The 24,246-nt window shown below is 54.5% G+C and overlaps 1 protein-coding gene across 2 annotated transcripts in view; it reads right to left on the bottom strand.

Annotated features, from left to right (window-relative positions):
• Window positions 1-24,246, bottom strand: part of DNAH2 (dynein axonemal heavy chain 2) — a 137,516-nt gene that overhangs the window by 34,691 nt on the left and 78,579 nt on the right. For both annotated transcript variants that reach the window (XM_083580733.1, XM_083580734.1), the window contains exons 36-58: window positions 23,066-23,169; window positions 22,536-22,725; window positions 22,260-22,440; window positions 21,527-21,654; window positions 20,509-20,661; window positions 19,893-20,018; window positions 19,238-19,456; window positions 18,638-18,755; window positions 15,180-15,316; window positions 14,960-15,097; window positions 13,869-14,027; window positions 12,671-12,823; window positions 11,496-11,587; window positions 9,824-10,022; window positions 9,477-9,701; window positions 8,615-8,719; window positions 6,601-6,789; window positions 4,198-4,283; window positions 3,614-3,744; window positions 2,479-2,622; window positions 2,128-2,295; window positions 1,852-2,012; window positions 195-334 (exon numbers count right to left, since the gene is read on the bottom strand). In XM_083580733.1, coding sequence (XP_083436859.1) covers window positions 195-334; window positions 1,852-2,012; window positions 2,128-2,295; window positions 2,479-2,622; window positions 3,614-3,744; window positions 4,198-4,283; window positions 6,601-6,789; window positions 8,615-8,719; window positions 9,477-9,701; window positions 9,824-10,022; window positions 11,496-11,587; window positions 12,671-12,823; window positions 13,869-14,027; window positions 14,960-15,097; window positions 15,180-15,316; window positions 18,638-18,755; window positions 19,238-19,456; window positions 19,893-20,018; window positions 20,509-20,661; window positions 21,527-21,654; window positions 22,260-22,440; window positions 22,536-22,725; window positions 23,066-23,169 — 3,446 coding nt within the window. The remainder of the gene's footprint in view (window positions 1-194; window positions 335-1,851; window positions 2,013-2,127; window positions 2,296-2,478; window positions 2,623-3,613; window positions 3,745-4,197; window positions 4,284-6,600; window positions 6,790-8,614; window positions 8,720-9,476; window positions 9,702-9,823; window positions 10,023-11,495; window positions 11,588-12,670; window positions 12,824-13,868; window positions 14,028-14,959; window positions 15,098-15,179; window positions 15,317-18,637; window positions 18,756-19,237; window positions 19,457-19,892; window positions 20,019-20,508; window positions 20,662-21,526; window positions 21,655-22,259; window positions 22,441-22,535; window positions 22,726-23,065; window positions 23,170-24,246) is intronic.

Here is a 24,246-nt window from a genome sequence, read left to right as displayed (position 1 = left end):
TTACTCCTTGGACCTTGCCCACGGCCCTCTCGTTTGCCCCCCCCCCCACTTAGCCTGCCATTAACGGCCATTTTTCTCCAGCCGCCCCCTGTGTCCACCAGGGGTCGCTGTTGCTCCGAGCAGAAGCCGCCCCTGTGCCTGTCTAGACAGCAGCCTCTGCTCCGATGATCCCAGCAGCTTCCCCCTCCCCTCACCTGAACGGATCCCCAACTGGGCTCAGGCACAGCACCACGTGCAGGTTGTTCCGCACCCTCTCAATGAGGAAGGCAAAGAGGCTGTCCTGGCTCTCCTGGATGCCCTCTGTCCGAGCTGCATCTATGATGTGGTTCTGGATCTGGGGACGGAAAGGCGGGTGGGGGGCAGAGAGAGGGGAAAGAAAGAGGATCAAGGAAAAGGAACCTGTTGCCAGTTTTGAAACGCCCCTTGTGGAAACAACGAATCACTCCGTGTCATCAGTTCAGGTGCTGCTCACTAGCTCTGCCTCAAACTTTCTGTGCCAAGGAGAGGAGCAGAGCATGGTGGAATCATAGAGAGTTGGAAGGGAACCTGAGGATCATCTAGTCCAGGCACAGGCAAACTCGGTCCTCCAGATGTTTTGGGACTACAACTCCCATGATCCCTAGCTAGCAGGACCAGTGGTCAGGGATGATGGGAATTGTAGTCCCAAATCATTTGGAGTTTGCCTATGCCTGATCTAGTCCAATCCCCTGCAATGCAGGAAGATGCAGCTGTCTCATACGGGGATCAAACCTGCAACCTTGCAGCACAGTGCTCTAACCAGCTGAGCAGAGACTCTGAATCTCAGGGTCACGGGTTTGAGCCCCATGTTGGGCAAAACATACCTGCATTGCAGAGGGTTGGACTAGATGACCCTTGTGGTCCCTTCCAGCTCTACAATTCTATGATTCTATGAACCCGGGTGGACAGACCCAGCATAGTAAGGCAGCTTCTTCTAAATTCCCCTCTAAATATAATTATTGGGGGTTCACGCAGGCCCAGATGCTCGACCCCTCCCCAAACTCAAGGGGAGAGGAAGGGCAGGCAGGAAGCCCAAAGCTCCTGGAGAGGGAGGTTTTCAAGCTCTGCAGGTCTTCAGATGCTGGGGGGAAAGGCTCCAAGGCAGGGTCACAACTCAAGAGACCAGGTATGATGGTCACAGCCCTACCAGGGTCATCACAATAAGGAGCCAGGTCCACACACACCTGGGGCTTTTTTGGGGGTGGGGGTGGCTTGGACTAGCCCCTTGGTCCAAAAAGGTGTCTCCTAATATGTAGCCTCAGCACCTCTCCTTTTTAAAGAAATCATGTGCTGCCTGGGACTATTAATTCAATAAACAACAACAGCAATCCTCTAGTTTGTAATCTCCCAGCTAGAGGTTGTTGTTGCTGCTGCTGCTGCTGATTGAATTTATTGACCGCCCTATACCTGGGGGGTCTCAGGGTGGTTCACAGAATAAAATCAAGATATAAAACCACAAAATACCTAATAAAAATAAAAGCAACAACCTAATAGCCCCCCCTCGAAAACCCCACACACATTTTAAAAGGGCATAGGATGTAAATCGGATTAACCAAAGGCCTTGTTGAAAAGGAACATTTTTGCCTGGCACCTAAAGGTGTATAATATGAAGGCGCCAGGCGAACTTCCCTGAGAAGAGCACTCCCCAGATGGGGAGCCACCGCAGAGAAAGCCCTGTTCTCATGTTGCCACCCTCCGGACCTCTCCCTTCCCAGGAGGAGAACTCATTCAGCCTGTCTGTTGCAGCAGGAAGCAGAACGGCACGGATCCCTGCGCTGCCCTCCCCAGTCCTAGTCTTTCCAGAGCTCCATGGGGTGTGGAAGAGACACGAACCTCCTCAAACTCATCTGGCTTGTACAGATTGGGCACCTCCCCGGAGCTGAGGATGTTGTTAATGTCCTCGAGGAAGCACTCGTCCGCAATCTGCGTGTCCACAAAGAGGAAGGTGGTGGGCTTCTGGTCCACCCCAGTCTGGCGGTACAGCTTCTTGATGTCTGCGGGAAATAGCAGCCAGGGGAGGGCCGGTCAAAGGAGAGGGTGTGTAGCTACCCCAGGCTGGCTTTGTGGGCCAGACTCCTAAAGCTGGAGGGAGACGGAGGGCACCCTTACCTTCCCGGAACTCTTGTTTGCGGTACTGCCTGGAGACCTCGATCTGGAAGGTGTAGTACTCACAGATGTACGAGGCCAGCCGTGCCAGGCTCTGGCGCCCGCTGCCACCGATGCCCACCAGCAGCATGTTGCCTCGCGGCTGGCTGATCACCCGGACGATGCGGGTTACTGCAGGGAGAATCGGGACGTGGCTGTCAAACCCCACCTGCAGGAGGGTGCTGCCCTGGTCCGGGGGTAAACTAGCCTTCTAGACTCAGCTCAAGAGTCCTCCCCAATGCTGGTTCATGGAGGGGGGGCGTCTCATGGAAACAGCAGAGAGAGAGAAGTCTCAGCCGGGATTTTCTCACTCACTGTGTTCAATGGCGTCCCGGAAGAGCACCAGCCGCATGGGCACCATTCCTGGCGTCCGGTTGAGCTCGCCCAAGGCGCGCTCCATCTCGGCCTTCAGGACGGCCATGTCTGTCAGGTCCTCGTAGACGTTGCGCATGAAGTCCCCTGGAGGGAAAGAGGGGCAATCGGTATTACCGGTGCGATCGCATCTTATGTGGGGTTTTTCAAAACAACAATGCATTTACTGAAACCGCACCCACGCGAGCATCCCAGGGCAGAGAGCCTCCAGCTTTCCAAATAAGGTGGAGAGCTTAAAAGCCAGCTACCCAAGGCAAAAGGGGCTTTTAAGCTCTCCTCCTTGCTTGCCTTTCACTTGCGGGAGGTCAACTAGCGGCCTTCAATCGTGAAAGTTAAATGCAAGTAAGATGGGATCATACTGTATTACTGGAATCTGTTCTTATTACTCCGCTCCCCTTTCAATCTTTTACAACCATAACTACAAGCGCTTTGAAAAACAGTGGACAGGGAACGCTCCCTTAGCAGAGGCCCTTCTTCCCAGGTCTGAGTGAGAGAGCAGAGCAAGAGCCCTGCCGGATGAGGCCAGCGGCCCCTCTAGTCCAGCATCCTGCCGTCAAAGCAGCTGAGCAGAAGTCTCAGTGCAAAACCTGCAAGCAGGATTCGAAGGCAAGAGCCAGTCGCCCCTCCTGCAGTTTCCAACAACTGGTGGAGGCAGAGCAGAGTCATCATGGCAAGCAGAGAATGGTTCGGATGAGCTCAAGTGCCATATGGTAGAAAAGAGAGATGCAATTTTAAACATTAATAATCAGCAAACAAACAAAATCAAATACATCTCCTAAGATGAGTCCTGATGCAACGTGTGTGTGTGTGTGTGTGTGTGTGTGTGTGTGTGTGTGTAAGCTAAAAATGAACCATGTGCTTTTTTTCTTCCTTGTGCAAACTGATGGAGATCTAAATGATTAATCAACTCAGGATGGTGAAGTCAATCAACTTCCAATCAGGAACCAGTTTTAAGACAGAGAGACAGACAGCACCACCTCATCTCACAACCCCAAAGGGGATTGGGGGATCTTTAAACTGGCACCTCCATCACACACACCCTTTGCCTCTCTAGCTCCAGAGAACAGCCGGTACATACCAAAGATGGGTGAGCGCTTGTTGGGGCAAAGGTTGTGGAGGGTCAGGTCAAAGTGCGTGCCCAGCTTCTCACTCAAGAGGACAATGAAGGTCTCCATGTCTGCAGCGTCCACCAGACGGTCGGAGAAAACCCTGATGGAGAAAAAAAGGGATCCATGTCCTCGGAGGTCACCCATGAATCCAGAAGCCTCCTTGTGGGGTCCAGGCCGAGGGGAAGAGGCACCCAAATTCCTTAAAGCCCAGAAGCAGCTTTGGGAGGTAGGAGGACTTTTCCTAGACCCACAGCTAAACAGCTCCAAGTGACCCTCTTCTCCCACCCGGCAATTGCGCCTGGGCATCACATGGGTGTTTTGGCGACTGTTAATGTCAGTTTCTGACGGCCACGGCACTGCCCACAGGCAGGGTCTCCCAAGGAGACATGGCAGCGAGGGGCAGAGCACAAAAAGCCTCCACAAGCAGCAGGAAATGATGAAAGTGAGCCGGGGGGAGGCCTTACAGAGAACTCCCACCACTGCTCTCAGGCACCAGGATGGAAAAGGCGGCTCTTGCACAGTGGGCAGAAGACGGCAAGCAGGACATCTGTACCTGAAGCACTCGTGAATCCACAGGCGGGTGAGGCTGGCTTTGGTGTCGTGGAAGTCCTTGTGGGCTCGCAACATGCCCTGGAAGACCTGAGACAAGCGGGGACGACAGAACCACTATGGACCCCAGGCAAGCATCTTCTAGGCCAGCCCCGAGGATGGGCCCCACCCCCAGCTGGTCTTCCAAGGAGAGCCATCCCACAACCACCCTCGGCAAAGGGCCCTAAATGCGCCTGCCTCTGGTCCCAAGGAAGGGTGGCACCACAGCTCAATGGCTCGGACCACCATCTGACTGCATTGCGGGGGGCTGGGCTGGAAGACCCCCAGGATCTCTTCCAACTCTACAGTTCCATGACTGTACTTTTCTGGTCCTGAGGACATATTTACCAGAACCTGCCTTGCTCGGTGAGAAGCAGAGGGCAGAAATCTTAAATAACCCATATTTTTCAAGCAAGAGACACTGCCAAGCCCTCTCTCCGGAGGCTTAAGAACACAAGAAGAGCCCTGATGAATCAGGCCAGTGGCTCCTCTAGTCCAGCATCCTGTTCTTGCAGTGGCCAACCAGATGCCCCAATGGGAGACCAGCAAGCAGGACCCAGGTGCAATAATAATAAGAATAAAAATAATAATAGTAAAATATTATTTATACCCCGCCCATCTTGCTGGGTTTCCCCAGCCACTCTGGGCAGCTCCCAACAGAATATTAAAAACACAAGAAAACATTAAAAGCTTCCCTAAACAGGGCTGCCTTCAGATGTCTTCTAAAAGTCAGATAGTTGTTTATTTCCTTGACATCTGATGGAAGGGCGTTCCACAGGGCAGGTGCCACTACCAAGAAGGCCCTCGGCCTGGTTCCCTGTAACCTCACTTCTCGCAGGGGGGGGGGGGAACCGCCAGAAGGCCCTCGGAGCTGGACCTCAGTGAACGATGGGGGTGGAGACGCTCCTTCAGGTATACAGGGCAGAGGCCAACTGGGATTAAAGGTCAGCACCAACACTTTGAATTGTGCTTGGAAATGTACTGGGAACCAACATAGATCCTTTAGGGCTGGTGTTATATGGTCCCGGCGTCCACTCCCTCCCCTCTTGCAATTTCCAGCAACTCGCATTCAGAAGCATTTACTGCCTCTGACTGAGGAGGCAGAGTGTAGACATTGTGGCTAGTAGCCATCGATAAGTCCCCTCCGCCATGAATATGTATGATCCTCTTTTAAAGCTATCCAGGTTGTGGCTGCCACTCCTTCCTATGGGAAGCCAGGGTAAAGCCAGAAGGCCCTTCTAAGCTGGAACATTCACAGGTGGCGCTGCCCAGGAAGCAGAGGAGTCCCAAATCCTCCTTTGCCCTCACCCCACCACCTCCTGGTAGCTGACTAGCGACTGCTGCAGTGGGGGGGGGGGCAACAGGCCTGGCAGCAGAAGCAGCCCGGCTTGCTCACAACCTGCGAGCGTTTGATGTGCACGAGCAGCGCTACAGGGCTCAGGGCCGAGGACAAACGTTCAGCGCACGTTTGATGTCTTCAAACTCTCTCCAAAGTTGCTGTGCCCGTTTGATGTGGGAGCGCCGCGGCGCTGGCGGGAAGGAGATGAGCTTGCCTGGAATCCTAATGCTCCCAGCCGCTGGGCTGGCACAGAGGATCGCACACGCAGGGGAAAAATCCATCATGCCTCGTCTGCCGGGTTTCAGGCAGAGGAAGACCCCAGAAACAGGCACATTCTGTCTACGTGCTGGTGAAACTAGCATTCCCCAACCTGGGGCCCTCCAGGTGCCTTGGACTACAACTCCCACATCAGCTGGGCTGGCTGTGGACTGGTGGGAGTTGTAGTTCAGAGCACCTGGCGGGCCCCTGGTTGGAAGGAGGCTGCTTTAGATGGAGGGCGATGCAGATATGTTCAGTCCCCGCTTAGAAGCCTCCCCTGTGTCTCTGGCTTAACCCCACAACATTTCTGTAAGATGTAGGAGCAGAAGACAAAAGGGGTGGAAAACATTCTGATTCTGAGAAAAGCCGCAGCATTTGGCAAAAGAGAAATGAAGATGTCAGGAAGACACCGAGGGGAAAGGCGAAGGTGGGGGGGGGGGGAGAGAGAGACAGGAGCTTCTCTAACTCAAAGCTGTGGAGAGCTAACAAGGACTTGCTTCCTTGCCTGAGGCAGAATGAGCCCAGAACTTGTGGGTGATCTGCCCCCCTCCTTGTGTTTGCAGCGGCATCAATCAAAAGGCACCTGCCTCCCATTCCTGCTTCTGAAGGATGGGGAAGCACTGCGTGACTGCGCCACCGTTTTCCGGCCACAGAGACTCACCTGCGGCACCCCCTTCCGCAGGCTATTTGCCACCCCTACCGCCCTCCCCGCCCCCAAGGCCCTTCCGAGCTTGTAGGGAACAGTCCCAGAGTCTGAGCAGGCCTGTTTACCTTGGAGATGTCGCGCAGGTTGAAGAGGTAGTGGATCTTGGCCGGGGTGGGCAGGAACCGCTGGACGACGTTGTTGTAGAGCTCCACAGTCGCCTCGGTGATGGTGTTCCCAAGGGGCTTCAGCCCCTCGTCGAAATTCTGCAGCTTCTGGTTGATCATAGTGCCGAAGATGCGTCGGATTTGGGAGTCCTGTTCAGGGTGAGGGCATGACATGGGCATGTGGCATCCCCCCCCATACCAGCACCTGCTGCGTTGGCCCGAGGCAGCTGGGCGTCACCTTCCCCCTTCTGGGCTGCCCTGGGTTTCTCCCAAGGATTCACAGAACTATAGCTTTGAAAGGGTTATCTAGTCCTGCCACCTGCAATGCACAGGGGGCGCTAAGTCCTACTCATTGAAATGAATGAACCCAAACTAGTCCTGTCCGTCTCTGTGATGGGCATCACAGCTCAGCGGGAAATCCTCGCCACGAGCTGCCAACCTTGCCAGGAGTCCCAAGGCCACCCTGTGAGGGGCAAGGGGCCAGCCTGCTCCTCCTGCTCTGCTCTAAGGTGAGGAAGCAGCAGAGTCCAGAGAGAAAGAGAAAACACCTCCAGTGGTGGCAGAGGAGAGCCAGGAAGAGCAGCTAATCTTCACACTGCCAGTCCAGGGCTGCCAGCTCCCCAGTACACATACTACCCTCCCACCCTCCTTATTGGCATTGCAGGGGTTAAGATTCGGCCGCACCGTTCACTCCCCAGCCTCAGCCAGGGTCCTGTGAGGCCCGCCTGTAAAATGGGAATAACAGTAGCCTGCCTAGCAGAGCTGTTGTGAGGTTGGGGAAACTGGAAATTGGAAGGAAGAGAAGTGGCTTAAAATACTTCGGTGGGAATCAATTGTTCGCTCAGTCATACACTTCAGCTTATCCCAGCCCCGCCAGCCCCCAGCCTGACCATAAAGGTATGACAAAGCTGGACCGTCGTGGGTATGGGGCAGCAGGAAGCCCTCCTCTCCACTCTTGCAGGGAATTGTGCCCAACTAAGTCCTACTCGGTGGGACGCGGGTGGTGCTGTGGGTTAAACCACAGAGCCTAGGACTTGCCGATCAGAAGGTCGGCGGTTCGAATCCCCGCGAAGGGGTGAGCTCCCGTTGCTTGGTCCCTGCTCCTGCTAACCTAGCAGTTCAAAAGCACGTCAAAGTGCAAGTAGATAAATAGGTACCGCTCCGGCGGGAAGGAAAACGGCGTTTCCATGCGCTGCTCTGGTTCGCCAGAAGCGGCTTAGTCATGCTGGCCACATGACCCAGAAGCTGTATGCCGGCTCCCTCGGCCAGTAAAGCGAGATGAGCGCCGCAACCCCAGAGTCGGCCACGACTGGACCTAATGGTCAGGGGTCCCTTTACCTTTACCTTTAAGTCCTACTCATTGAAATGAAAGAACCCAAACTAGTCCTGTCCATTCACTTCAATGGGTCTAAGAACATCAGAAGAGCCTGCTCTATCAGGCCAGCGTCCTGTTCTCACAGTGGCCAAGCAGATGCCCATTATGGGAAACCTGCAAGCAGGATCCAAGCACAAGAGTCCTCGCCCTCCTGCGGTTCCCAGCAACGGGCACCGCCCTGTCCCGCTCTGAATGGGACGAGCGGGTGATTGAGCAGGAGGTGCCATTTTGGACTCATCTCGGGCCGGCGCCGCTTCCTTGCCAGCGCCATCGTCCGCCTTGCCAAGCTCTCCCCACGCCTCCTGGGCAACTTACGATTTGGACAACAGGCCCTGCATTATGCAGGAGAGGAAAATAAAAGGCCGCGGGCACCTCGGGTGTGCGGAGGTGAAAGGGGAGCTGTCCCCCTTGATCTCAGAAAGACTCTGGAAGCCAAAAGGCCAGCTGGACGAGCCCCTCGCCACCAAACCAGGTTGCCGGCGTGGACACACGCACGCACAAGGGGGGGCGAGCCAGGCGGCGTCTGCGGCTGTGGTTGCCTGATTAACCCCTGCCCTCGGAGCGTCCCAGCCGGCCTGCGTAGACCAAAGCAGCCCTTACTGTGGGGAAGGTCATGTTGATGAGGTTGAAGCGGCTCTGAAGCCGGCTAGAGATCACCGTTCGCCCTCCTCCGGGGGGCCCCATGGCTGCCATCAGGAACATGTCCTGGGGGGAAGGCAAACAGGCAACGGATCAAAACCAAAAGAAAATAAAAGACTTCTCGCTCTCGCTCGCTCTCTCTCTCCCCCCGCCCAACCTCCCCCCGCCTCTTTCTATAAAAGTGTTTGAGTAGCGCGACGACTAAACAGTCTAGAGGGACCCCGCCGAGGTGGAGGTGTGGGGGGGGGAGGAAGGCAGGCAGCATACAAATCGGGGGGCCTGAGTGGAAGTGGAGGCTGTAATAGCTGCAGTGGCATGCGCCACACTCCAGCCGGGAGGCTCTGCTGCGCGGCACGCCCTCCTGCTCATTCTTGCCCCCCCCCCCACCGCACACTCCTGAAATTCAGATGCGCAGCCTCCCGGAAAGAGACAACAACAAGTATTCTGTGCACAGTCGTCTCTGGTTGTAGGTTGCAGAGTTCTTGAACGGCGGAGAGCCAAATCAGACAATTACGTTAAATGTGCAATTGCGCTCAACGTGTCTGGATTTTTATTTATTTTTTATTGTCTTTTCGCAAACAGGGCCGCGGGGCATCATAGGGGGAAATCAAGGCTGGGTCTGTGGGGTGCAGAGCAACGTCCTCCCCTCTGCCGTGGCGCTGACAGAAATCAACGCTGCTATTGGGTTTGAAGCGTAATACGCATATGTATGCAACCAAGTTCCAATGATCCCCCTGCCCCAAGAGCGTCTGTTTCAAAGAAGAAACCATCACTGGGCAATTGCACACTGGGCAATTTGTCTGGCTCCGCATCCTGCCCTCACCTTGATGTACTTGATGGTCTGCTTGGCCCGGTCATACCAGAAGCCGTAGTCCAGCCACAGGCGGAGCAGCTCCAGGGGGGGCTGGGAGCCAAACTGGTCCTTGGCAGGCATGTTGAGGTCGTCCATGAAGGTGATCATGCTCTTCCCGCCCAGAGGCACATAGACGCCCTTGGTGCGCTTCTCCACCCGGCTCTCAATGATGCTCTGGACGTTGGTCGATGTGGTCTGCAAAGGCGGGAGGGGAGCGTGAGGCCTGCATTGACAGAGACGTTGCCCACGTCCCTGGAGCCCATGCGTGGGGTATGCCAGGGGAGGAGCCAGGACCCTCCCCTCCCTCAACCTGTTACCTGAGCGGACATGTTGATGACCAGAACCGCCCACTTGGTGCTGTCCAGGGTCTGCAGGACGCCCTGGGCAATGGAGGTTTTGCCGGTCCCCACCAAGCCGACCAGTAGCACTGGGTTCTGGTTGGAGATGAGGGCGTCGACAAGATAGTTGTAGCGCATGGTGTCCACGGTGGGGACAATGATCTTGTAGAAGGGGGCGCTGGGAAGAGAAGGGCAGATCCGGGCTCAGCCCCAGGGGCGAGGCATCAGCTCCTGCCATGCTTGGGACCTGCCAAAGCTTGGCTGCTTCCCCTCCCTCTTACACACACGCAGGGCGCCAGAGCCCCGGGGGCCGTTCTGGTCCTTCCCGACGCGGCTGTCACGGCTCCAGGAAGGACACTGGCCTAAATGCATGAAGACATCCGACACGAGACGCAATTGGCGCAGCTGTCACCCCCGCCGGAGCCTGACAGCTTGGAAGGAAGCCACCGTTAATGAAGGCTTGTCCCTCCGCCCGGCTTCCGAGGATGCAGGCGGCCGGCGGCCCGTGGCAGCTCGGGGACCACGTTCCGGCAATTTCAGGCCACTGATCGGATTAGGGGAGTGAGGGGCGGGAAATGGATCCGAGCCACTGGCTCGAAGAACAAGATCGGCCGAGCGACTCGGTGGCACGGCGAAGGCAGGCTGCTCGGGAGCCAGAAAGGGAAAGGATGCGGGAAACAAGAGAAGGCAGGCAAAGGGAGCGGGGAGGGTAACTATGTGTGTATCGTAGAGGTGCCCCTCTGCTGTCACTCACACCCCGCTACTGCTGCAAGAAACAAAAAACTCGCCTGAGACCCTCCAACACACACACACATAATGAAGACAGGACACCGCCATCCCTAGAATGAGCCCGTTCTCCGTGGTGCCCCTTTAGCTGCTTCTCCCTCCTACTTTCTTTACGTGTAAGAACTTCAGATGGGCCCTGCTAGGCTAGAGCAAACGTCCACTTCATCCAGCAACCTGCTTCTCACGCACAGGCCGACTCCCCAGGCTTGAAGGCCATAGTCCCTCCTGGCTACGAACGGCCATTCATGGACTCCCGTCTCCTCCTCCCCTGCCTCATCCATCACTATTTTCTTCCCAACTGCCACATCTTGTGGCAGCAAATCCCATAGACCTGGTACGCAGGGTATGAGGCAGGGGTCTCCTTTGCCTTTCCTGCCGCTGTCCTACTGCTTTTGAGCCAGTGGCGTAACATGGGGGGCGTCCACAGAGGCAGTTGCCCCGGGCACAAACTTGTTAGGGGGCACAAAATTTCAATGCCCAGTGCTGTCTCAAATCAGCTGTTCCATCACTGGGCTTCACTGAGAATGGCTTCTCCACGCGAATCAGGAAATGACCTCTTCAGACAACGACTCTTTTTTTGTTATCTCTGTGTCTGTGATCTCCTGGGTGATGCAGACGCTATTAGGCAATTGAATGCGCATGTGTACACCATGAATTTCCCTCCCTCTTACCCACCCCTTTTGAGTGGCCCCGGGCACTGGCAACCCACACTACGCCACTGCTTTAAGCTACAGAAGGTTGAAGAACACAGGTTTTAAGTTTTAGGGGCTGAGTCACACTCCCGTTAAGCTCCTCCTTCCCTGCCTGGGACTGGCAGAGAGAACGTCCTCTATCTTGGGCAATATGCAAAAAGCTGTTAACTTACTTGGATGGGTACCTCCACATCTTGGGCAGTTTATCTTCAAAGGAAGACCATTGCTTCCGCTTGGGGTCAACATAATACTCGTAGACTGTATCCTGGGAGGGAAAGAAGTTAGCTTGTCAGAGGGGTGTATTTTCAGTAGTCCTTGCAGAGGCCTAAAGCTGGGCCTGGATCATGGATCTCTCTGGGCAGTGGAAGGGTTTTTCATTGCAACTGGCTCTTAGGTGGGCAAAAGGGATGCCCTGTGCACCTTCCCAGTGTTGCAGGAATTTATGTATAGGTGTGGGGGGGGGTTGCCTCTCCAGCAGATATCATGCACATGCAGCCCACTACCAAAGTCAGCACAATCACTTTTGAAACACTTCATCACAGTTTCTTCCTATCTATTCAAAGGGCCTCTGCTGCACAATACCAAATGTAACAATTCACTGATAAATGTTATCTATGTACTGGCTCACAGGGAAAACTACAAAAATTCATATAGACATGTGAGCTCAGCTACTCAGCAGCCCCTCTGCCTGAGTGATAATCCCTGGCATCCTGATATCTGAGTGCCAGACAGGTAGCCATTCCAGAAATAACAAACCCAGATGAATACAAAAGGGTGTGGTTAACTTGGCTGGGAAACAGGGAAATGTAAAGATCTCTTTTGTTTCACTTGATGGGTGTTTGGTGGAGGGCAAGGGGAACCATGGGGCAGGGTCCAGGATGCTCAGATTACTGCCACCAGACCTCCCCTTTCATGATGTAACCATGATGTATTAGTGATGTAGTTTGCGGGGGGGGGGGTAACATGGGGATTAGCAGCTAATAAAAGTTTGGGGGCTCTTTTGTTCTGGGCTTCCATCTTGTTCCACCTTGTGGCAGGTGGGAGTCCTGTCGCGACAGTCTTCAATCAAGACCAAGGCTGCTGTTTTGTTCTGGTATTCCTGGCTGGTGTCCTTGATTTTTTTGTCCAAGGGAGCCCTCAGATTTCTCCATTAACACCAGAGAGAGAAGACCCATTTTTTCTTGCCCACCTCCCTTTAGGTCTATTAAATCACATGCCCTCTTTTCACCTTTGGGGTAGCCTATCTTGTTCCAGCAAGCACAACAGCTGCAGGACTTGGCTCAGCCTCATAGCACCACCCCACCCCACCCGTCGCTGCCATCCCTCGTGGGAAGTGCATCCAAGTGACCTTGTTAGGAAAGGAGCCCTCAATCTCTCGAAGGAAGATGTCGATTTTCTTCCGGCCCTCCTCATCCACGGCTGCACACAGGGACCAGATCATGCTGAAGATGAAGTACATCTCCACCACCGTTGAGTAGTTTTCACTGTCCGCGGGATTCAGCTGGGGGGTTCAGAAAAGCTCTCCTCAGACCCACTGCCCCCCCAAACCCGCTGAAGCTACCTCCCTAGGAACAAAACTTAACAGTGCCAGGATAGCTCACTTGGTAAAGGATGAGGCTCTGAATCTCAGGAACGCTGGTTCAAGCCCCAAGTTGGGCAAAAGATTCCTGCATTGCAAGGGACTGCACTTAGATGACCCTCGTGGTCCTTTCCAACGCTACTATTCTATGATCTGGACAAATTTAATGATACAGTCGTACCTCGGAAGTCGAAGGGGATCCGTTCCGGAAGTCCGTTCAACTTCCAAAATGTTCAGAAACCAAGGCACAGCTTCCGATTGGCTACAGGAAGCTCCTGCAGCCAATTGGAAGCTGCAGAATCCACGTTGGACATTCGGGTTCCAAAGAACGTTCGCAAACCGGAACAATCACTTCCGGGTTTGCAGCATTCGGGAGCCAAAAAGTTCGAGTCGCAAGGCGTTTGACTTCCGAGGTATGACTGTATTTGGAATGTATTTTTGGAAACCATAATGACCCATGAATTGATGTACAGTGGTACCTCGGGTTACAGACGCTTCAGGTTACGGACTCTGCTAATCCAGAAATAGTACCTCGGGTTAAGATCTTTGCTTCAGGATGAGAACAGAAATCACGTGGCAGCAGCAGGAGGCCCCATTAGCTAAAGTGGTACCTCAGGTTAAGAACAGTTTAAGTTCTTAACCCGAGGTACCACTGTATATTTGAGGAAAACAATAAGTTCATGCATTTACATATATGTTATATAGTTCTGTAATCTTAATTATATTTCAATGTCGTTTTGTTATTGTTTTCCTCTGTCTGTTAAAATGTTTTATATATGCTTTCCCTTTTTCTTTCTTTTTTACTTTAACTCATTGTAATATTCTTAATAATTCTTTTTTTAGAGAGTGGCAAGGGGGCCATCCTTGACGTAACGCGCCCCAAATGCTAGGTGGCCAGAGGAGGGCGGAGGCTGATGATGCGCCCAGGGCCTCCAGAGCGGCTGACTGACCCTCGCTTGCCACTTACCCCTTCATCAGACGACGTCAAGGATGTGAACAGCTTGCAGAGAGACACGATCCCACTGTACTCGGGGATAGGGACCAGCTCCTGACAGTTGTCCTTCTTGAAGGTCAGCATCTTGTTGGTAAATTTGTCAAACATCCGCTGCAGGGTTTCCGCTTCGGTCTGAGACGGAGGAGACGGGGGCAAAGGGAAGCTCGCTGACTGTCAGCTACTTGATCTGCTCCTCCTGAAGACCCCCGCAAACCCACATTTGTCTCTTCAGGGCTTCCCTAGGACCTCTCCATCCCACCCTGACCAGTGCCGGATTTACGTATAAGCTAAACAAGCTACAGCTTAGGGCCCCACTCTCTTAGGGGCCCCCCAAAAAATTAAAGGGGAAAAATCCCTGGATGTACATTTCCAAAAATATAAGATAAAAAACAAATAAAATAAAACCTACCTACAGCAACAGTGTTTTGTGTTGTGTAGGCTCCTATGGTGTAAGTAATGGGCCCCGCCTGCTAGCCTGCTCTCTAAAATATCACTGGTTTGCTCATTTCTATATATAGGGTGCCTACATTCTGCATGGACTGGTTGCATGGCAACATGGGCAAATGGCTTGAGTTACCTATGAGGTCCATAAATGACCATATAGCATGTATTCAACACAAAAAACGACGACAATTTGTTGTTGACAAAGGACAGCTGGACATATAAAGGGCCCCATTACCTTCGATCGCTTAGGGCCTCATCAAACCAAAATCCGGCCCTGACCCTGACCCTCACACGGTCAGTAGCTAGGGCTACTTTATTGTTGCTATTTATTACGTTTATATCTTGCCTTTCCTCCAAGGAGCTCAATGTGGCATATGTACTTCTCGTCCTCCCCATTTTCTCCTTTACAACAACCCTGTGAGGTAGGTTAAGCTGAGGGAAGGCAGCAACTGACCCACGGTCCCCCAGGGAGCTTTGTGGCCGAGTGCGAATTCAGCTCTCCTGGGGGTATGAAATGAGCAGGGCAGAGAAGAACAGGGTGGGGGGAAAGGACAGACTCAACCGCGGGGGTCCCGGCACCCGGTCACTTTTACAACCCACTGCTCCCCCTCCTCAAATACCTTTGGGCGTTTCTCGATCCAGGAAAGGACATAGGGCTTCCAGCCCAAGTCACTGTAGTCCGTGTAAACCATTCCGCACCGGGAGACGGTGGCGGGCGAGGCGACGGCGAGGTTCTCCACCTCAAACAGCAGCGAAACCTGTGGGGGAATGGAAACCACCAATCAGTTCTGGCCAAGGAGCTGCTGGAGGGGCTGGCTTGTGGGGGCAGCTCGGGCCTACCTGCTCGGGCATGGCGATCCTCTCGCCATTGATGAGGGTCAGCACCTTGTTGTCGTCCATGACAGAGTTCATGCTCTCGATCCACAGCGTGTCCACGGGGCCGTCAAAGAGGATCCACTTCTCGTCAGGTTTCTCGTCTGGGCAAAGAGGAACGTTAAGAACTCCAAGTCCATAACGCGGATTCCTGCCTCCCGGGCTGCAGCGGGAAGGATCTCAGGACAGTGAATTCGCTGCCCTCCTTTGTATACCTTACATGGAAGCCACAATGTATAACTAAGGGCTGAGGGAAAATTGCCTCTCCTTGAGTCTTGGAAGAGCCACAGCCAGAGTTCGACTGGGTGGCTATCAGCTTAAAAGGCTTGGAAAAAAGGGTTGGACAAATTCATGGAGGAGAAAGGCTGTCAATGGCTACTAGCCAGAGGAGCTAAGCTCTACCTCCATGGTCGAAGGCAGCAGCATTTCGGAGTACCAGCTGCTGGAAGCCACCAGAGAAGAGAGGGATCTTGTGCGCAGATCTTTGTTGGATCCTTAAATGTATTTCGGAAGACATACTGGATAGAGCCTTTAACAGACTCGTCGGTCATCAATTTCACGCTTCTACATCAAAGCACGTCAAAGTGCAAGTAGATAAATAGGTACCACTCTGGCAGGAAGGTAAACGGCGTTTCTGTGCGCTGCTCTGGTTCGCCAGAAGCGGCTTAGTCATGCTGGCCACATGACCCAGAAGCTGTACGCCGGCTCCCTCGGCCAGTAAAGCGAGATGAGCGCCGCAACCCCAGAGTCGGCCACGACTGGACCTAATGGTCAGGGGTCCCTTTACCTTTTACATCAAGGAGAGCTAGAAACATGCCCTTTAAAAAAGTGAGGGCTGGGATTCCCTGAAAGCCAAATTCTGTAATTCAGGGGAACAGAACACCCGCTGGTCAACAAGCAAGGGGCAATGGGTGGGGCACCAGGGACAAGGACTGAAACACACAGAATGGATTGAAACACACAGAAATTTCCAAAGCAGAGCAGAGAATTTCTTCCAAGGTCTTGTTTGAAGAGATTGATTGTCTGAGACAGAGAGAGGTGCCAGGTTGCTCAGAAAGGAAGAGTGATTGGCAGCCAAGGCAGGCAGCTGGCACGGCCAAGGTGGGCCTCCCGGAGGGTAAATACCTGTGCAGACCTCGCGCATGATGGAAGCCAGAACGCCATCGTGCCATTCGCTGGTGGCAAGGTCATACCTCCCAAACAACTCCCCGAGGCTCAGGGCTTTGGGGTTGAGGGAGAAGTCCTGCAGTGGGGGGGTCAGATGGGGACAGGAGTCTGGGTTAGAGTGTTAGGAGCTATCATCCACGGGCGGGGGGAAGCAAGGCCTGGCAGGGGAAGCAAAGGTCTGGGCCTCAGATGCCCAAAGGTGGAAAACAGACCACAGAGCTGGAGCAGCCCAGCAAGAACCAGCACTCAGCTTTGCAAGGGAGTTGTTCGAAAGGCCTGTTCCCACCACTGCTCACATTGATTATTTCACTCACGGGGGCTATCTTTCAAGCAGCCAGTTGGAATCATTTGACTCAAGTGCAAATTGGGGTCACCGTCCCCCCACCAGCATTCGGAAGGTTTACGAGGGCAAGCGGAACCGAGTCTGGCACTGAGTCATGGCACATGAGTCAAGCCACCCCTGTAACCATCTTGCTCAGCATAATCCAAACACTGGGGGGGGGGGTGAGGTGTGAGGTAGCTAGCCACACGCAACACTGCAGCCCCAGCAGCACAAACAGAACCCCAGAAGTCTTCCAATCTGTCTCACAAGAGAGTCAGACACTGTACCGGCAGGGGGGTGGAAGGAAAGGGGTCGGACGCTGATTAAGAAACCCATAAGCGACAAGGGTCTCTCTGAAGCAGCCCAATGCCCCAGCCTGGACCAATATTTCGCCCTCTTCCTTGCCTTTCGATGCTCTGTTCCCTGTGCCCCGCCTCCTGCAAAGCAGCCAGCCCTCCAGCACAGAGCAGGGATCCCCCGAGAGGAAAAGACAGTGGGTCACCTTCACCCACCCAAAATCAACATGCACGCCAACAGGTTCCCATCCTCAATTATCATAGAGATTGGGGTCAGAGGAAGGCCTTCCCCCGCTCCTTCTCCCACCGTTTCCTAGAAACGGCAGTGCCATTGCCCCGCTGGCATGAGAAAAAGCAAATGCCCGCGGGAGGCCGCCTGCCGGCACTCGGAGATAATCACCGGTGCCCCCTCAGGGTGAGGCTATCAGGCAAAGCGGCATGAGCTGGGGGTGTTGGGGGGGGAGCTCAGGAGAGGCAGGCGACAGTGTCCCAGGCTCAGCACAGATTTCCCTCCCACCCTAGGCCTGGGGCTCAGTGCCCCCAGCCCTCAAGAGGAAATCCCACACAGAGCATGCACCTAGTGCCTCCTGGCTACACCCAGTAGCTCCTTGGGGTGTGGCGCCCCCCCTTGCTGGGTGGGGGGCAGGAAATGGTCTTTGATAGGCAAGCAGGCAGACAGGGGGAAGGCTGGCCAGGCCACAGCAAAGGTGAAACCAAGACGATGGACCACTAGCGAGGGCCGGAGAGGAGATAGCAGGAGTTATGGCAGAGCTCAGCCAGAGCAGTCTGTAGTTTGAGGCCTCTGCTCAAGCCAGGCCTCTCCCTTGCCCCCTAATCTCCCTGGGCGCCTGTACAGTGACATGGGCTCCAACTTTAGCTGCCTGAAGTTCACAGCTGGCCTTGAGAGTGGGTGGGAAATTGCCCCAAATACATGGGCATGCTTTGCACAGCCTCCCTGTGGCTCAGACTCGGTGGCCACAAGCAAGTAACAAGGAGGACAGGAGGGGCTCAGCTCCCCCTCCAGCACACACACTTCGGCTCCCGATCATCATGGGGGCGGCAGCATCTCCTGTGGAACTGGCTGCCACAAGATGAGGCGGCAGTAGCCACTGGCTTGAATGGGGAATGGAGACAAATGCATAGAAGGGAGCAGTATTGTCACTAGCTACGGATAGCAAAATAGAGCCTCCAGGTTCAGAGGCAGTGTAGCTCTTAATATGAGACAATGGGGGCAGACAAGAGGGGAGAGTGGCTGCCTTTCTGCCTTGCTTCTTGGGTTTCCTGAAGGAACAGGATGATGGGTTAGAGAGGCGCCTGGTTTAACCCAGCAGGGCTCTGCTTATGTTCCCTGTGGGTGTCACCGTCCAACCCACCTGCCTTTTGCCTGCTCTGTTATACATTTGGGGCCTCTAAGTACTCTGGATTCAGTCTGGCCTGCAGGGCAGGAGGACTCAGTTGCCCCCAGGGAAGAAGATGGGTGCCTATAGGTCTGAGACAGTGTGGCTTCTAAGCAGGAAGGCACTCTGGTACCTCTCTCTCTCTCTCTCTCTCTCTCTCTCTCTCTCTTATTCTCTCTCTCTCTTATTCTCTCTCTCTCTCTTAGCAACATGGCAGGAGTGAAGGAAGGGGCCCTGGTGTACCTGCACATGCCAATCGCATGACGCTGGACAGAATGCCATCCGTCCACTCATTGGTGCTGAGGTTGTACTCTCCGTACAGCTCGCCCAGGGAAACTGCCTTCGGGTTCAGGGGGTACTCCTGGAAGCAGGCAGGCCCAGCAAGGAAAGAGAGCGGGAAGGTGGGAGGAGGAAGAGAGGGGCGGGGAGACAAAGTCAGGAGGAAGCAAGGTGCGTTTTTCTAGCTAAGACCCGGAGAGACCTCTGCGCTTTATTTACTTTTTATGGCTATCCAATTCGGGAGAAGCAAACGGAAGCTAGAGGGTTGAGGCTAATCCTGCCCCCCGTTTTTGAATCAAGGGCGATCAACTTGCCTCCTGTCCCAAGGAAAGAATGCAGCGGAGAAGCCAGCCAGCAAGGGGGGCTACAGGGAAAGTGGACATTGGGGAAGAAGCCCCACCCAGCCCAGCAAGTCCCAGAAGATGTCTGGGATGGGCCCCCGAGGAGGTGGAGGAAGAGGAAGAGGCAGCCAGACTTGGCAGAGGCAAGGAGGGCGGCCAGTCCCCTGCGCAGCCCTGTGTCAGAGAGCCAGGCACCAGGGAGGCGAAGGAGCTTCCAACTGACCCGGACTATGTTGGCCGTCGTGTCTCCGCTCTTGCAGAGGGTGCAGAGGGTGGCCTGCAGGGCACGCCAGGTGACGGTCTTGCCGCTGCCCGTGTTGCCCACGATCATGGAGGAATGGCGAGAATTCTTGGTCTCGTACAGCTGGATCACCTTGGTGATGGTGAAGGGGATCACCTGCAGGCCCATTTCTCTCAGCTCCCCCTCAAGCACTTCCTTGAGCTGGAGGGAGAAAGAAAGAAAGAAAGAAAGAAAGAAAGAAAGAAAGAAAGAAAGAAATGCCCAGATTGGAAGGAAGGCTGCATAGGCAGCACCTTGTTTTTCATGCCACATCTTAGCTCAGTCGGTAGATCCTGAGACTCTCAATCCCAGGTTGTGGGTTTGAGCCCCACAGTGGATGAAAGATTCCTGCCTTGCAGGGGGTTGGACTAGATGACCCTCGTGCCCTCTTCCAACTCCACAATTCTATGATCCTCTCTCCCAATAAAGTCCCTGCTTTATCCACCACTACCATCAAGAATTCCAGTGGGTTAGTGGGTTGCACCTGCGAGGGGCTTCCCTTGGAGAGCAGCAGCTCAGCACTGGGTGGGGCTCTTGCCAGATTTCCCAAGAAGAAGAGGCAAACCCTGTGGGGCAGGGAGGGGACGGGATGGCTGACCTTTCCATAGTCGATGACGGGGCACTCAATGCCTGGGAAGAGGTCCTGAGTGATGGCGTTGAAGAGAGGCACGTCGCCGGACGTCAGCTTGGCTATGTTCATGTCTTTCATGGCCATGAGGAGGACCTGCAAGTGGAGAGTGTGGAAGAGCTGGTCGGAGGGTATGTGGTATGGGGGGGGGAAAGGATGCCAAGCGCTCCATGAAGCACCCCAGGGAGGTCCCCGTGGCATAAAGGAGGAGCTGTGTGACTGATAAAGCCACCAGAGGCAGACATGGAGAGCCAAAGGTCATTTCCCCTCCCAAACCTGCACACACAACATCAACGTTACGAGTGATTTCCTCTTCATTCCAACCCCAGAGTTCTTGGCAGCCACTAGCCTTCCACGAACAGGGGAAGCTGCTTTATACGGAGTCAAACCATTGGTCTACCTAGCTTAGTAATGTCTACACGGACTGGCAGCAGCGACTCTCCCAGATTTCAGGCAGGAGATTCTCCAAACCCCACCTGGAGAGGCTGCTACGGATTGACCAAGGGACCTTCCGCTCGCTGAGCTACAGTCCTTCTGTGCTGGCCACGTTTTGCAGCACAACTGCCGAAGGCAGGGGGCTCCTCACCTCCTCATCAGAAAGGTCAGGCCGCACCCTGCGCTTCTTCCCGGCGTAGCGGAGCAGGGACGTGAGCGCCCGGAGGCCAAAGTCGTAGTGGTCTTGCTTGGAGAGCTGCTGGACAGCCAGCGAGTAGAGGGTGTAAACCTTCTTGGCCAGGATCTGGGAAGGGGAGGAGACAGTTTGGCGAACCTCATTGGGAGCGCGCTTTTTCCGCTCACCCGCTCTGCCCAAGCAAAGCGCTCCCACCCCCTCCCCGAACCATCCCAACAGTAAGGTAAAGGTAAAGGGACCCCTGACCATTAGGTCCAGTCGTGGCCGACTCTGGGGTTGCAGCGCTCATCTCGCTTTATTGGCCGAAGGAGCCGGCGTACAGCTTCCGGGTCACGTGGCCAGAATGACTAAGCCGCTTCTGGCAAACCAGAGCAGATCACGGAAACGCTGTTTACCTTCCCGCTGGAGTGGTACCTATTTATCTACTTGCACTTTGACGTGCTTTCGAACTGCTAGGTTGGCAGGAGCAGGGACCGAGCAACGGGAACTCACCCCGTCGTGGGGATTCAAACCGCCGACCTTCTGATCGGCAAGTCCTAGGCTCTGTGGTTTAACCCACAGCGCCACCCGTGTCCCTTATATCCCAACAGTAATGTAAAGGTAAAGGTACCCGTGCCCGTACGGGCCAGTTGTGTCCGACTCTAGGGTTGTGCGCTCATCTCACTTAAGAGGCCGGGAGCCAGCGCTGTCCGGAGACACTTCCGGGTCACGTGACCAGCGTGACAAAGCTGCTCTGGCGAGCCTGCACCAGCGCAGCACACGGAAACGCCGTTTACCTTCCCGCTATAAAGCGGTACCTATTTATCTACTTGCACTTAGGGGTGCTTTCGAACTGCTAGGTGGGCAGGAGCTGGGACCGAAAGATGGGAGCTCACCCCGCCGCGGGGATTCGAACCGCCGACCATGCGATCGGCAAGTCCTAGGCGCTGAGGTTTTACCCACAGCGCCACCCGCGTCCCTATCCCAACAGTACCTTGCAGTTATTGAAGCCTTCCCCAAATAGGATGATCTCAGCGATGAGGGTGGAGTCAGGCACCACCATGGAGATGGGGCGGAACATCGACTTGAGGTTGTCAGGCAGCTCCGTGCGTCCAGCATAACCTGCCACGAGAACACGGAAGCACTGGCAAATGTCCACGGGTGGAGGCGCACACACCCCAGTTGAGCCCACCTGTCAGGGACTGGACTGAAGGGGACGGGATTGAGGAGGACTGGTGGAGATCGCCCCACCCCTTCTCTTCCTGAAGCTTCCAGGGGGGAGGAAGGCAGTATTGAATTACAGCAGTGGTTTGAGGAAGGTCCCAGCTCAGAGACAGGCAAACAGAAGAGATGGGAGGTGTTGGGAGAAGAGGAGGAGGAGACAGAGAGGAGCCAGCTGACACACTATCACTGGATAGTATTTCTGATCCCCCTTCTCCCAGAACACAGTGTTCGTTGAGATTGCAAGAGCAAAGGATTCAGAGACAATTAGCCCCCGGTGGCCACCGTTAAGTGCTGTTGCTAGGAAGGGAGGGGGGAGGAGCTCAGTTGGAGCAACGCCATTAACAGGAGACAGACTGCATTCCTTTGTCTCTTGTTGTGATGACTGAATAAACTCATTAGTAAGAACACTTTTTTCTCTGCTTCTCGCTGCCACCGGGGGAGGGACAGAATTCCCCGAAGCCTGACGCCCCCCCTGCCCAGAATGATCCTCCCGGCCTCCCCACCTGGGTTCATGGTGATGAAGATGCCGCAAGACCACACCAAGTTGATCTCGTGGCCCTCAAAGGTGAAGCGCGTCAGGTTGGCGGCCAAAGCCGAGAGGATGGAGAGGATCTGCTGGGCCACGACGGACAGGACCTCAATGTTGATGCGGTTGAACTCGTCAAAGCAGCCCCAGGCCCCGGTCTGTTGGCAGAGTGCAAAGTGGAGAGCTTGAGGAGGGCCAGGGCAGGCATGGGGAGCCCTTGGGAGCAGGGCCAGAACCTGACACTTTCCCTTACCTGCGCTAGGCCGGAGTACATGCGCCCCATCGACTTGTAGTCCAGGCCTTCGGAGCAGTTGACCACAATGACGTACATGCCCAGAGCCTTGCCCAGGTCCTTCACCGTCTCCGTCTTGCCAGTACCTGCAGGGCCCTTGGGGGACCCTCCCCGGTGGAGGTGGAGGGCTGTGGTCAGAGTCATGTAGCACCTGCAGAAGAGAGGCCAAAGGAACCCAAACATCTCAGGCTCTCCTTGTAGAGCAGGATGGCTAGGGGTTCCCATGACCGGCTTCCCACTTCCCCACTGGCCATCTGGGCCCATCTCCTTGCCTCGTTTCTTTTTCACCCCTCCCCAAACATTATTAGTTGCCTCTTCTCCCTCCCAGGCTCCCTCCTGCTGCCCCCAGCAGATTCCCCCAGTCTTCCGACCCAGACAGACCCAGGCTGTAGCCTTTCAGCGCTGGCATCAGGCCCTTCACGGCATGCCAACTTCCATGGCCAGAAACCACTAGGCTTCTCCTGGTCGGGCTCACAGCCCTCGTGGGATACCTGTCAGTGAGTGGGGTGATGACCAGCCGCCCAGAGTTCCCCAGATACTCGTAGCCATAGGCAAACTGGGTGTTGGTCTGCCGGATGACGCAATCGTCCAGCTCCTGAAAGAAAGATTTTCCATAGGAGAGGGGTGGCGGGGTGTTGGGAACTTGTGGAAGTCGGCTGGTAGCTCACCACATCTCAGCCCGTGTGACGCATCAGGAGGATGTGGAGTCCCAGCAGAGTTTTCAGAGATTTCCTTCCGCAACAGAATGGCTTCTTCCAGAGTCCCCGGTTAAGGGGAAAACTCTTCTGCCACACATCTCAAAGTAACATAGCGCTTATCATCTCCAGACAGAAGACAATGCTAAACAGCACTATGGACTTTATACAGTTCTTCTGGTCTTTGAAGTAAAGATGCTTATGTACGGAGAGATCCGCTAACGCTATCACCATGCTAGCTGACGCTGCTGTGTAAAACTCACAGCCTCTTCCCCTATCCCACAGATTCAGAGTCAGACCCTGACAGCAAAGCAGGATAGCATCAGGACAGGACTTCACATAATGAAAGCAATGCCCCGGAGACGATTATACCTGTCTCTACATTCCTGAACCAATGGGAAGGTGAGCAACTCAGCCAGTCACACACACAACCTTGCTGGTGTTGCTACGGTAACCCCAGTGCACCTGGCACCCTTATCTCAAAACATCCAGATGTGCTAACTCAAGACATGAGACCAAGCACTGTGCCATTTAAACCATTGTTCACATTGCACCAACACAGAGTTGCCACTTGCAGTCACATGATGCCCCATGTTTCCCCCCCGGGACCCACATTGCTAAAAACTGTCATTTCTTCCCAATCCTGGTGTCCTCCAGATGCTTTGGACTTCAGCTCCCATCAACCCCAGTATCAATGGGGTTCACTCACACTTCCATTTGTCCGGTGATTTCAAGTCATAGGTCTGAAAGGCTCCTTTTTTTGTCCCGCTGTTGAATCGGAACAAATGTCAATCAGGTTCTCTGCGGATTGACATTTGTTCCAATTCAGCAGTAAGCAACGGGTGTTCCAAGGAAAAGTGGCGGAAAAAGACGAGAACCTCTTTGACCCGTGACTAGAAATTATGGGGCAACCAGAAGTGTGGGTGAGCCCGTTGTCATGCTGGCTGTGGCAGATAAAGAGCTGGTAGCTCAAAACA

Source organism: Podarcis filfolensis (genome assembly GCF_964270895.1).
Source record: "Podarcis filfolensis genome assembly, chromosome: 13".
Classification (NCBI taxonomy): domain Eukaryota; kingdom Metazoa; phylum Chordata; class Lepidosauria; order Squamata; family Lacertidae; genus Podarcis; species Podarcis filfolensis.
Note: the sequence above shows the minus strand (reverse complement) of the source record. Positions and strands in the feature narration are given on the sequence as shown.